Source organism: Sabethes cyaneus, chromosome 3 (assembly GCF_943734655.1).
Source record: "Sabethes cyaneus chromosome 3, idSabCyanKW18_F2, whole genome shotgun sequence".
Classification (NCBI taxonomy): Eukaryota; Metazoa; Arthropoda; class Insecta; order Diptera; family Culicidae; genus Sabethes; species Sabethes cyaneus.
Genome location: NC_071355.1, coordinates 16,877,787 through 16,892,607, shown reverse-complemented (window position 1 = coordinate 16,892,607; position 14,821 = coordinate 16,877,787). Strand labels below are relative to the sequence as shown.

Sequence of the window (14,821 nt, the reverse complement as noted above, 5' to 3'; positions counted from 1 at the left end):
AGACTGCACAAAACAAACCTATTTAGCTAGCCAGCATAAAACGAAACGAGATCGTTCGAGCCAAGCGGAAATCCGAACCCAGAGGCAGTGACGACGTTGGTCAATAGACTATTGCCATCGTCAATATCCCACATTCGAGCATCTTAGTAGAATCTTTGTTTGATTCTAGCATAAATGAACAAACTTTCAGATTCTCTTTAGACACGTATCTTTTGTTTACTGTTTGCAATCTTTTACAGTGGTTATGTTCATGTCTAACTAATTTAGTACTGTACGAAGTTCGGCTTTTCTAGAATAAACATCATAGCAGATTTTTTTTCTTTCATCGATAAAGAGTTAAAATATTTTAACATAAAACTACGTTTTAGTTTACTATAAATGGGTGCACTTCAGCAGTACGAAAAATCAACAGGTAACGTAAAGTGTTTACGTTTCGCACGCTTGTCATTTAGTCAGTATTCAATGGTTTTTATAAAGATTTGCACCAATCGATTAGAAAAAACGGGGTTCGAAAAAAGGCAATTGTAGAATTAATTATTAACTACACTATTGTGGAAAAAAGTATAGTTTCATTTTGCCCAATTTTAACACCATTTTCATGTCTACTTCTAGTCTAATTTTAAATCTATTGTCAAGACTAATTTCAATTTTGATTTTTAGACCAACTTCATGTATAATTTTAAGTCCGGTTTCAAGTCCAAATTCAAGTCTAGTTTCAAGTCCAAATTAAAACCAATGGACTTAAGCGAGTCCAATTTTATGTTAGGTGATGGTGAAAAATTAGGCTGTGCTCCATGAAATTTTTTTGAAAATATCTTTTTCTTGCCATTTTCTAATCTTTTAATGATAAAATTTTCATAGCAATTTTTATTGCGAGTTGTTAAGTTTTTGTTGTGTTAAGTTATGGTTGAAACACAGAGAAAAAAGTTGAAAGCCGCGGTGCAGAGCAAATAGCATCTTATGACAATGTTGACAATTTTCTTCGCTTATTCACGGATGTAGGTGGATGTAGAGGTAGCTCGTCTCCTACTGATCACCAAAAAAAAAAGGAATAAAATTGTAAAACTGAGACAGAAAAAAACGGTAAAGAGCACGAAAGTAAACGGGATAAAAACTGGACAAATGGGATAGAAAAAGAGGAAAAACGAGATAGAAAATAAACAAACATGGAAAAAAGAGAAAAAATGTTACAGAATCGGAACATAAAAGAAGATAAACAAGTGGAAAAGAAGAAAACGGAACAGAAAAAGAAGTAAAGTGAGGCAAAACGAGAATACTAGACAGAAAAAAATAAAGAACGAAAGAGTAAAGAAAAAAATTACAGACTAGAAACATGAACCATAAAGTAAACGAGAAAAATGAGGATAAATTTAACAGAAAAAGATAGAAAAGGGACAAAAATCGGAAGAAAAACGGGAATTGAAAAAGAGGAAAAACGAGATAGAAAAAGAAAAACAGAGAGAAAAAAATGAAAACGTATAAAAAGCATTAAAAAGACGACCAAAAAATAGTAAAAAAGGCGGAATAGAACAGAAAAACGCGGACAAATGGAACAAAGCAAAATCAGGTCCCAAAGAAAAGGGGGAAAAATAGCACAGAATAAAAAAGAAAAAAAAATAGCGGGCAAAAAAGAAAAAAACGACAGAGAAAAAGAGACAAAACGAAACAGGAAAGGAAATAGGGAATGAAAAACATGAGAAACTAGAAAGAAAAGAAGACGAACGAGAAAGAAAATAAACACCGATAGAAAAAGAAAGAGAGAAAAAGAAGTCAAGCGGGATATAAAAGAAGAAAAATGGGACAAAAAACGGGAAAATGGGACAGAAAAAGAAGAAAAAACCGGGTAAAAAGAACTAAATAAAGAAGAGAGTAAACCGGAAGAGTAAAAGACAAAAACGGAAGATAGAAAGGGGAAATCGGAGAGGAAAGGGAGAAAAAGAACAAAAAAAAAACAAAATAACCGTGACAGAAAAGACGGAAAAACGGGGTATCAAAAAGTAAGACAAGCGGAACAGACGAAAACAGAAAGGAGCTCAAAAGAGTTAGAAATAAGCATAAGCATAAGCATAAGCATAGGATACCGCCCGTGTGCTGCTACTCCGTTACTGACCAGGACCAATTAAAATTGCAAAATGATGGTTGGAAGAAGCGTACTTGGGACAATACGCTATTCCTCATTGTGCAACCTTATCAGGTCCCTGCATGCTGATCAATACCGACGCCGGCCACGTCCGAATGCGGGTCCTGATAGGATGGGAAGGAATGTTAGTCCAATGCTTGTTGCTACTAAAGACCAGGGAATCCTCTGCATCTTCACAAGCATTTCGGGAAAGGAATTTTTGTTAGTAGAAGGAGGGATATATCAGGATTCATCTTAATAGATTATGTGATCTGTCGACGGAAGCTACGCGTGAATTCGGTGAGATTTCATTAAAACATGCGCGATGTCTCTGGCGATTAGCCCTGATATTCGATTATTTTCTAAGAAATCCAGTTAACTAAAATAAAAATTCATAATAGAAATAACCAAAATGACTGGTGGAAAATCCAACATGCCCGAGTAGACACGGTCGTGACCCCCTGTACACCTACACTGCACTCTACACTGAAACAAGAATCATGGTAATTGTTACCATATTAGAGGGCAAAATTAAGAGGACACACCAGTGAATTTTTGCAGAAAAGATTTCTGTTTAGCTTAAGCAGTGTTCTGGCCAAATTTACTATGCGTTACTTTCGGCGTCACCCCGATACATAACAAAAATAACAGAATCGTAGTCAAAATTACTAGACATGACCATGAAAGGTGGCAAAATTATCTGAGAACATATTACTTGTACAAGAATCATGGTAAATTTGAATAGCTTTTTCATGGTACTTACAAAAAGCATGCGTTTTCTGCAAAATTGTAGGAGATACCATGGTTTTTGTTTCAGAGTATGGCGGCTCAAGTGGTGCCAACTATAGCTTACAGTAGATGCCTATTTACGAACAAAATTACTTACTGAAATTACTAAATTACAGCCATATCCAAATATTAACAAGTAAAACAATTTTATTGCATTTTTTATTAATCATCAAAGCATCAAAATGTGTGAAAATAAAAGTTTCTTCGATCACTTCCATTTTTCAAATTGGAATCCCTTCTGCCTTACAAATTCTTCATAGAGATAGTAAATGAACAACAACGCCACCAAAACTTGCACGTTCCATTAATATATTGACGATTTGCGCGATCACCATGCGCAAGAAAGTAAAGCAAAAACGGAACGTATACGTAGGCAGATCAAAAACAAGAAACCATACAATATATGGAGAGCTCCCACACACAAGAACCGATGCCGAGTAATCGAAGTAAATAGGCCGGCAAAGCAAAACCGAGGACCGAGCCCCATTCCGGCCCGCAACACGCCACAACTACATTGACAAAATGCAATTTCACCAATTTGTTTATACTCATATAGCCCTAGAACCAGAATACTTATCAGAATCTTGCTATAGGTATCCGGAATTTACTGCTAACATCGCTGCAATCTACTAATAGCTGACGAATCCGTTGGAGGCAGGCAAATGAACAATGAAACATATAGCATTGACATGCATTTGCACAATTTTCAGGCATGCACACCAGAAGCAAAATAAAATGGCCGACTGTCGGCATGATAGAACTTATAGCTATTCTTTCACTTTCACTGAACTCTGGTGTTCTGCAAATAAAATTATTTGTCTGCTTTCTTTAAATTCACTTTACGTATCACTATTATTGCACCCCCCCAAAACATAACTATTTTATTATCACCGGCAAATGATTGGAAAGTACAAAAAGTACAAAAAGTATGGAGCTCAAAAGAGTTAGAAATGGATGTAAACTGGAAACGAAAAAATAGAACAAAAAGAAAATAATAAACGGGAAAGTAATTAACAAAAAAACGAGTGAAAACCATGAAGGAAAAACGAATTGAAAACAATGAAAAATGGGACAGGCAACGTCGAAAAACGGAACAATGAAACAGCAAACACGGAACAGGAAAAGAGATGGAAAACGGAGCAAAAATGAGAGCGGAAACAAAGAAAACGATACAAAAACCTGATTTTATCCACCTAGTGGTGAAAGGAACCTTTTTTATACGATCTTACTTGCTATTTGAGATAGAAATCGACACGTCTTCGGAACATCGGGTTTATTTCTAATTCCCGTCGTAGTAAGTGAAGCCACTCTAATTTTCATCATTTCTTGGATGGATATAATGAATACTCAAAAAGTTCTTGTGGTTGATTTGACTGAAACACATTCACCTTCCGATCCGTGCACTTTGAATTCACTAAAAAGCGATTATTAAAGCATTTTAATGAAATTAGACAACTGACTTTAGTTCTTAAATTCGTCGTACCGTTTAAAAATCCATCCATCAACATTTTTCATCGTCCGAACTAAAAATCACAACAACGTTTACGAAATTAGCCGGCATGTATTTGTGTAGGACGGCATGACCAATATTATTCTGCAAAAATTTCTGCAGGTCAAGCAAGTTTCCCGGCTGCAGAATAACGACAATGCCTTGTGTGAGTTATTTTCATTTTATGAATGACGGAAATTGAAACAATTAGCCGATATTTTCTTCTTCGTCGCACGAAAAAACATAGAAAATTTGGCTGCTAGTAATCGTTTAATGAAAAAAAAAAAGCATATAAATAGGTCTCAGCTCACTTTGATTGATCTTTGATTGCATTGGGTGTCATAAAAAACACTGATATTTTTAATAATTTATTTTGGATAGGACGGGAATAGGCAATTACGACGAAGCAGTCAGGTTTAGGTGTAGAGCCCTTACGAGTTTGGTTCACCTTCTTGTAAAACTTGCGCGTGTCATTATCCCGGAATAGTTGTTCCAGCTCCTGACGATCTATGTCCTCCTTCTGGCGCTTTTTCCTCTTTAGAATCGTGGTCAACTCATTCCGCACTCGTCGATACTTGACCAAATTCTCTCTCGTGGATATGCTTAGATAGTTGTTCCCAGCTCTTTTTTTACTCTTTTTATGCGATGATTAAAAACTATTGAACACGTAAGCCAAGAGGGCAAACGCCGTCGATGGGTAATCTTTGGGGTAATTTCATAAGTCGAAGGACACATATTAGGCTGGCTCGACCGTCGGAAACAAAGTTCATCCGAACTTTACCTTTCCGGGACTGCTTAAATTCGTTATTGAAGGGTTGATTCAAACGTTTACAAGTAGGAAAAAATGGTTGGTCGAATGTTGGCTGCTGCCATATTAATTTGACTACCTAGACTAACGCAATCCCACGTCAACCTCGCGGTTGTCTCTTGCCATAACCCTGTAGATTTTTTTTGTCCGTTGATTCCGTTGGTTCATATTTTCGAATGCACACCAAACCAAATGAGCCTTTTCACTCTCGCTAATCCTTTAATACTGACAAAATAGTTTCCCCATATCTACCTCGAGTGTGCTGCAGTGGCCTGATAACGATGGTACATTTCATGCGGAAATATCTCGTTTTCCCAGGTATTTATTAGTTTCCAGCTCACCAGTACAAACATACGTCAACATAATATTTTAAACGATGGATTATGCACAAAACTAAACTTTCCTTCTAATCCCTGCACGCGGTAGTCGCTGTAGGTTTAGATTTATGTCCCATCGTGGTCGAGTGCTCTGCACTCCAGCCATGTTGTTTACGACGGATCGGAAATGTAGACACCACAAATGTAAACACAGCAGTTTCGCAACCTACGCTGAAACGTGCCGAAAGCAATTGTTTAGCTTACCAGACCGCCCGCTGCTGTCTTCCTCTCCGGTGCGTCACCATTGGTGGTTGAAACCGCGAATCAAATTAAAACTTTTCTTCAACCACCACCGCAAACTGCCTACGGCACTCAATTTCGAGCGAGCAACCGGTACTGGATAGCATGGCATGCTGAGTTTGCTTACTGTTGCAGGTTTAAAGTGGATGCCACCGTGTTTCCATCGCTGACAGTAAACAACGGCGTGGAAAAATACACACACACACCCGAAGATCCAAAGGGCATAGTTTTATCTGTTATTTCAGATTTGCTATATGGTGATTTTTGAAACTGTATCAAAATAACAACCAATTCCAAAACCATTTAACAAGTATTCAAAACAAATTGGGTGCCAAAATTAATTAATTCTGTTGTAGTTTCTGACTAATTGTAGAATCACAATTAGAAACATGACTGCTCGAGCCTAAAAGCCCCATCGTATCAAACTGCAGCGACTGCGGAATTAGTGATCATTTCCATCGCAAACAACGGATAATTGGATTCCGCATGGATGAAGCACCCAAGGGGAAAAGCAAAAGCGGGCCGTGTTTGATCGTGTTGACAAACCCTCAGACAGACAGACAGTCAGTCAGACGGTCCGCTTGCGAATTTCGACTTACCGGTTAGACCGCAGGCTCCGGTGCCGCCAAGTTTTCCCTGCTGTCCACCGCCGAGCAGCGTATCATTAAGACTGAGCCGATTCAATTTGATGCTCTGCTCCCGCTCGTACACCAGCTCGTCCTTATTGTCACGCCCGGTTAGCCGATCCGAGTGGGGTCCCGCCATCCCAGAGACAGCATCTGCGGGCGAAAACGTCACATAGCCAATGAGAAAGATTAAAACATTGCCGGCACAAATGAATGACAAATTGATGAAAATGAGCTAATTGCGAACAAAAATGCAATTTCGTTAGCCGAAACGGGGATTTCGGAGACTCCTACCTGTAGATCTTCGCTGGGCGGCGTTGGGCGTTTGCAGTCCGTTCGGTGTGTTCCGTTTCTGACAGGGCCACCGGCATTTCATTGCGTAGGAACCGTACACCAGCGGGTTCATGCACGAGTTCGATACGGCCATCAGGAACAAACCATCCTGGATGGCGCCGTCCACTTTGATGGCACTCTCCCGATCAAACATGTACCTGTCGGGCAATTAAATTACAATTATTACAGGGTCGTTATTGGTTCAGTTGGTTTTAAAGCTGGAGTTCATTTGCAATCGTTTTAAATTGAAATGAAAAGGAACGTGTACAGGGGAGGGGGAGGAGACATTTAGATGTTGGCTTACCACAATGTCATGACGACGTACGGCGTCCAGCACCAGACGAACACGACGACAATGGTTATGGTGAGCCGAAGCGTCCTCTGCCGGGCTCGTTCGATGTGGGTCAGATCGTTGCAGCGCAGTCGCATTCCCGGCTGGTGGCTCGTATCGATAGTTTCTGCACACGATCCAAAATCCAATTGCCGTTTGCCGCAAAGTTGATTATCGTGGCACCGAATGTGGGAAAAGCAAACGAAAAAGAGCAAAGCCGTAGTATGAGATTTTAATCAATGAAGGGTGCTCTATCGAGTCCTATAAACGACGATTGCAGTCGTTCTGTTCCGAATAATTTACAATCCATTTCCCTCGAAAACCTCGTTATATGCGTTGAGAATCTACAACAGACTTCTTTAAATTGTCTGTGCTACAAGCTAGTTTAACTGATGCAAATATACCTGAAAGTATTTTAATGGGCACGAAAATCAGGAATATTAAACCAAACACCATGCGACTCCATTGCAGTTCGAATGAGCGCGAGCGCATGATAGTTTTCTAAATTCCCAGTCAGTCCAAAAAACATTTCGAAACGCATTTGGTATGACGTGACTATTCGGTAAATGGCATTTTCAATAACAGCACTGCAGTAATCCCCATCATTATCGATGCCAGTTTGCTTCAGTCGAACGAATGTCCCCGAACGTCGATTTCAACGGAATAATATCCTCTGCGAAAACGTGGTCTGTGGCTAGCAACCCATACATCGATAGGCGCTCGGACATTCAGTGACACTTTGACCATCATCATCATCATGATGGTCAGCCTAATGGCAGCATAGAGCCATTAATGCTTCAAAAGCTACAGATAAAGCGAAATTTTCCAATGTCGAGTCATTTGCAACTGTCCGGTATTGAGCGGCATTAGACCATGTACTATGTCGAGCCTATCAAAAAGAGCCTGGCAACTGTCGGGTCCACATGAGACACCAGTCTGGGCCAGGCCGCACAATACGAGTGTAGGCTAGATTGATTATAATCAACGGCCGACTAAGGCAAGGATTGATAATAAAGACTCAACCACGATAGAACGAAATTCAATTTCATCAATATGCTCTTCTGCACTGAAGAAGGGGGCACTTCTCCGGTCAACCACACAAACACACACACGACGGAAGTGGATGACGAAATTTCGCCATCACTGCATGCCGTTGGAATGTTTTTGAAAGTGACACATTTCTCGAAAAGGGGTTCTTCAAAATCACGCATGTTTCGACAATAAATCCCGGAACGCCAGAATTCAACTCAATTATGCCATAATGAAGTAATTTCACCGCAAATGTGCTAACGCGTTGGCACGCCATTCGCTGCTGATTTCTTTTTATGACTTTGAGCCATTATTACGAAATTTCAATATGAATAGGTAAGGCAAGAAATCTAAATTTCACTCTGTGGTGAAGTACAAATAAAAAATCGCTAACGATGCAATTCGCGCCAACTTGTCCAGGCGGTTGGCAGCATCCTAATAAACATCCTCATAAACCAATTAAACTTGTTAGGTTTAAGGACTTTATCTAAATAAGCACCATTACATATCCTCAATTTTTTTTAAATAGGTGTAGAATAACTTTTAAAAAGAGCTCCATATTCTTCGTTAATTTATAAACAAATGTAACTCAAAAATAATAAGACCTACAAAAATATTGGTTTTATCGCTCGGTATTTTTGTGAGAAGTACATTCAATAGTGTTAAAATTGATCCAATAGGAAGTTCAGTTGGCCTTCTAGGCCTCGAGGTCGAATCTCGACTGGCAGAGACGGTTAGAATTAATGTTAGGGATCTTAGCATTAGCCCAGTAATTGTCCTGTACAATAACAGAACAGAAGGCCAAATCGCGTCGGAATGTAGCACCAAGAATTCTCTTTGCATTTCGAATTCCATTCGCAAGTCTAACCTTAAGACAATTCAAATCAAAGTTCAAGTGAGTGAGAAGTCCAATTTGAAATCCAATTTCCAGACGAGTTTTCAGCTCAAATTGAAGTCAAATTTGAAGTTCAAATTAATTCAAATTCAAAAGCAATTTCAAGTCCGGTTTAAGTAATATTTCGACTACAATCCACAGTGGTCCAAACAGCGAAATACGTGATCGTGTGATATTGCGCCGCAACGTGAAGTTTTTCGCATATGGTGTCTTTAGGAACATTTTTTGGTATAACAAGTCCCTTCTTTTGAGAGAAATTTTTGGGTGATTAATTCCCTTAAAAGTGAGATACGAAATTTATTTTTTCGTATATTTGAGATACAGGTTTGGTACTTTCAACAAAGTTGTAGTAAATATTAATACAAACAACTTTGTCAAAGACACCATACTTGTATCTCGTCATGGAAATTATCTATAAAGCGTTATTCGTGGACAAACTCTTTAAAACAGTTTTTAAACCCTGACTTATTCTGGTCAGTTTTTACGTGTTCATAGTGTTCTAAAAAGTGGTTTATCTTGCTAAACTCAACGTTTCTATAGAACATTATTATATGTTATTTTCTAAAGTTTCGGAGATTTTGAGCTTTTTCGGTGAAAAATCGTACTTTTTTAAGCTTAAATATTTCTCAAGGTGGCAAATAGTGGCAGATCAAACAACTCCTACTTAAAAATACAACTAAAAACCTGTAAAAGCAAGTGCCACTGTTTGTATCTTCAAAAGTTATAGTTGTTTTAAAAACCCATCTCATTCATGTTTACAAAACAATTAAAGTGAACTTCGGATGTAATAAACGCCATTTAGTTTACGTTGACAATCTCTTTCTAATAAGTTAAGTTACCAGCAATTTTTTCGCCTATTTTCAAGTCGAAATTGAATGTAGACTTAAAATTATTTGCCGCAATTAATAAGAGCAAAGCTTCCAAATAACTAACTTATGCCTATTTTGTTCAATTCCTTCGATTGATGTTTTTTCAAAAGAACACACTCATGATGGGCTGGTACCGAATGGTCGAAACACAAATGGTCTAATCACGAATGGCCGAAATCCAAATGGTCGAATTTCAACAACAGTCACAAAAGGCCGAGTCATGAAAGACCGAATTTTCTTGGAATGATTAAGTAAGCAGTACGCCATATTTAGTTAATTATGTTAAATAAAGGTGTAGATGAAATGACTCATCATCAAATGTTGTTTTAGAAAAATGCGGAAAGAGAGAGAGCAATGCAAAATTGAACAAAATAAACCTAAATTAGTTATTTGGAAGCTTTTCTCTTATAAATTGCGTCAAATAATTTTAAGTCTACATTCATTTTCGAATCAGAAATAGGAGGAAAAATAACTTGTCAGAAAGCGATTGTCAACGTAAACAAAATGGCGTTTGTTGCATCCGAAGTACAGTTTAATTGTTCTGTAAAAATGACTGAGATGGATTTTTAAAACAACTATAACTTTTGAGAATACAAACAGATACAGTCAATTGACACTTGCTTTTACAGGTTTTTTGTTGTACTTTTAAGTAGGAGTTGTTTGTTCTGCCACCATTTGGGAAATATTTAACCTTAAAAAAGTACAATTTTTCATCAAAAAAGCTCAAAATCTCCGAAACTTTAGAAGATAACATATAATGATGTTCTATTGAAACGTTGATTTTAGCAAGATAAACAACTTTCTAGAACACTATAAACACGTAAAAACTGACCAGAATAAGTCAGGGTTTAAAAACTGTTTTAAAAAGTTTGTCCACGAATAACGCTTCATAGATAATTTCCATGACGAGATACAAGTATGCTGTCTTTGACAAAGTTGTTTGTATTGAAATTTACTGCAACTTTGCCAAAAAGACCAGACCTGTATCTCGAATATACGAGAAAATAAATTTCGTATCCCACTTTTAAAGGAATCAATCACCTAAAGATTTCTCTCACAAATGTTCCTAAAGACACTACATGCGAAAAACTTCACGTTTCGGCGCAATATCACACGATCACGTATTTCGCTGTTTGGACCACTGTGCAATCCTAAGTTAATTTTATTTCAATTTCAGGTAAAACTTTATGTTTGAATCAATTCAGATTTCAAGTTCAATACCAAGTCTGGTTTATCGCCCAGTTAGTTTCGAGGTACGACGCTGGTCTAACAAGTCAGTCTTCATATGTTCGAATCGCAGTTAGGCGGTGCTTGCTAGATAGAGCTAGTACAATCATTGCACTAGCCCCGTAACTATCCTGCTGGGGAAAGTCCTCTATGCTCGGGCTCGGTATTATTGCCCAGTATATCACTATTAAATTGTTTTGAGATATGACATTTCGTTTTAAAGTTATAAGCAAAAATGTGAAAACCACGTGACACGATTATCTCCGGAACCATACGACCGATTTCAATTATTTTAGTATCAAATGAAAGCTCTTGTCAACGCTAAGTTTTGCAAGAAGTTTTTTTTGAAAACAAACAAGTAATTTAAGAGTTATGCTTAAAAAACCTGTTTTGACAAGGTAATAATTATCGCCTGTTTCTCAGAGATGGCCAAACCGATTTAGGCGCTATTAGTCTCATTTGAAAGGTAATATAGCCTAATAGATCACTACTGATTTGTTTTTTGATTGGACATTTTATTTGAAAGTTATGAGCAATCGCATACATCACATTAAATTTTACTCTAATTTATGACGGTTTCATTTAAGATAATATATCTAGTTTAAATTATTTTGGCATCAAATTAGTGGTTTTAATGGTGCAAATATATCTGCAAAATTTCATAAGAATTGGTTTTGCCGATCAAAAGATATTAACCCTCGAACACTCGCGCCAACTTTTGTAACACGGTTACTCGCGCGCACAATAGCCCAAAACTGAAAAAAAACGTGCCCACTGCACGTTTGACTAGGAAAACTTGGTTTTAGGTTTATCGAACCTTTGGAACAGTTTCTTGAAAATGAAAGCTCTATCGTTTGGTAGAATTTAAATTTTGATTAATTTCCCTAAAAATGAAATATAAAAATTATTTAATTTTAATTGGTGACGAATTAATCGTTTCTAAAAGTTGGCCTATTCCAATTGTTATATGACTTATCTTATTCTTTTACTTATAACCCGTATTTTAGTCATAAATCAATGAGAAAAAATGCTATAAGAAACATTCATCAAATTACATGTGTAGTGGCATTACATATACGAAACAATTTATTATCTGTATCAAGGTTTACAACTCTCATATAATGGAATATCTTGCTACAGAAAATTAATTGTTTTGTTTAGTTAATGTGATTGTACGCCTAACTTGATGAATTTTTCTTATAGCATTTTTTCTCGGCTATCCGATGGTGGTCTTAAAATTAAAATCGGTTGTGGGGATCGTGGTGAAAATGGAATGGAATGGAAAATGGATTTTTTGATAAAATCCAACATGGCGGCCAAATCCAAGATGGCCGTCGATTTTTTTTCACTTTCTTTATAAACTCTATCTCGTCTCTTTACAAAACCGTGTCGTTTATAGTTTGTTTCATAGCAAAATTTGGAAATATCACAATTATTATATGAAAATTGTGAACCTTGCTACAAATAACTGCTGTTTTATTCAGTTAATGCCATTGCACACCTAATTTTATGAATGTTTCTTGTAGAATTTTTTCTCATTGATTTATGACTAAAATACGGATTATAAGTAAAAGAGCTTTCCTTAGCTTTCCAATGGTGGTCTTAAAATGAAAATCGGTTGGGAGGTTCATGGTGAAAACGGCGATTGTTTAGTAAAATCCAATATGGCAACCAAATCCAAGATGGCCGCCAAAAATAATTTTACTCCATTTGAAAGCCCTGTTCTTCTTCTTTACAGAACCGGGCCATTTGTTAGTTGTTTCATGATAAATTTATGAAATATCACATGATATAGATCTCAAGGTTTGCTCAAAATTCAACTTTTTTTTAACCTGTTAGACCCCTTGGCGCACGAGGGGTCCACTATTTCGAGGTATCAAAAGTGTAATTCTTATTTTTCAACCATTTTCAACCAATTAAGCGTAAAAGTTACAATATTTGAAGACCTCGTGTCAGTAGTGGCCCCGTTTCAGCGAGAATTACTCAGTACTCAGTTTTGTTACAATTTTTGTTATTTCAACTACTAACGAGACCAAGTTTATAACAAAACGCAAAGGAGATTTTGTTATAAAACACTTGTTATTTAGAACGCATTCTGTTATAAATTTGTTATTTTCATTTGATCGGGACGCAACACAGTTTCAAAATAACAAGTTTATTGCTCAAAATGTTGTATTTTCATGCCAAATTTAAACTGTTTTGAAAAAACAACTTTATCAAGCCAACGTTTAGAATATTGCTTCTTTATATATTAATAATATTTGCAACTACATACACTTTCATGAAATTTGCTCGATTCTCTCTGTTTTAAATGGTTGAACTTTTGTCAATTCTCGTTTGTTTACCTTTTGAAACAAAAGCGTCATAATTTTTAGTGTTCGGGCATAGAGCCTGTCCGGCCATAGAGGACTTGCCCCTACTCTGCCCCTACTGGCTGTGAAGTCTATCGATAAAGAAGGTTTAAGTCTTAGAGAGACGTTTAAACCCTAAGCTTTGCTTTTTTACAAATCTGATTTCAAGCAAAATTTTAAGTACAATTTTAAGTCCATTTTGAACTCCCCTATCATTTTCAGGCCAATTTCATCCAGTTTTAAATAAAATTTTATTTTAACTGCGATTGCAAGCCCAATAATTACAAGGTAATTATCATGTTTAATTTCATGACCAATTTGGTGTAATTTCAAGTTCAATTTTAACTCCTACTTAAATTTCAACTTCAAGTCCAATTTCAGTTCAATTTTAAGTACTATTTCAAGTTCAATTTCTCGGTTAAACCACTCTATAATAAACTCAACAACTAAACTCAAGTTCAATTTCATGTCTAATTTGAAGTCCAATTTCAAGGTCGGTTTGAAATCTAACTTTCCAGTCCACTTTCATCCAAACCCAGTTTAAGCTCGTTTTCAAGACCAGCTTCAGGTAAAATCTTAAATTATATTCGGACTTTATGTCTCATTTCATGTCCAATTTGAAATCCAATTTCAAGCCTTATTTAGGACCAATTTTACGTTCGGTTCCAACTCCGTTTTCAAGGCCAATTTCAAATCCTCTTTCATATGCAATTTTATACCCGATTTCAAGTCAGATTTTAAGTTGAAGTTCTGCCTCAAGTCTAATTCCAAGCTAAATTTGAATCCAATTTGTAGTCCAGTTGCAAGTAAGATTTCTAATTCAATTTCAAGTGCTATTCCATGCAATGTTACGAATCGAGCGAGAAGTCAACGATGCCTACTCACACGCGAAAGAGTATGAAAAACATAGCATTCAATGCTTACACCGCACGCGCAGGCGTAAAGGAAACAGCCGCCGTTGTTGTGCGCAAACATTCTGCTACCCACACACTCACGAACGCACATCCTTATATCGTTTTCCTGCATAGCTTATTCGCGAGTCAAATAACTCGTGAGAAATCAACTGCCCGTGAGGCTGGGTGTGCACTGGGATACAAATTTTGCATTACTTTTCCTTTTCTTTTTCGTCTTCGCCCTCGATACTACTTACGGGCGGGAGTGTGAGCCATCGCGAGTAATCGGCATCAGCAGATCGGGCTGCAACGAAAAACGAGAGCAACGACTGTAGCTGTTAGCTAACACACACCCCCGCAAAAATACGTTGCAGTGCATGAATAAATAGTAGTAACAGTCCGAAAGGGATGCTTATGTCGGTGTGTTCGTTAGAATTAGTGCGCA

The 14,821-nt window shown here is 37.2% G+C and overlaps 1 protein-coding gene across 1 annotated transcript in view; it reads right to left on the bottom strand.

The window, feature by feature from the left end:
• The window catches only part of LOC128739314 (adipokinetic hormone/corazonin-related peptide receptor variant I-like), a 121,184-nt gene that overhangs the window by 31,702 nt on the left and 74,661 nt on the right, over window positions 1–14,821 (bottom strand). The window contains exons 5-7 of the mRNA XM_053834792.1: window positions 7,086–7,239; window positions 6,745–6,939; window positions 6,422–6,627 (exon numbers count right to left, since the gene is read on the bottom strand). Of these exons, the coding sequence (XP_053690767.1) occupies window positions 6,422–6,627; window positions 6,745–6,939; window positions 7,086–7,239 (555 nt within the window). The remainder of the gene's footprint in view (window positions 1–6,421; window positions 6,628–6,744; window positions 6,940–7,085; window positions 7,240–14,821) is intronic.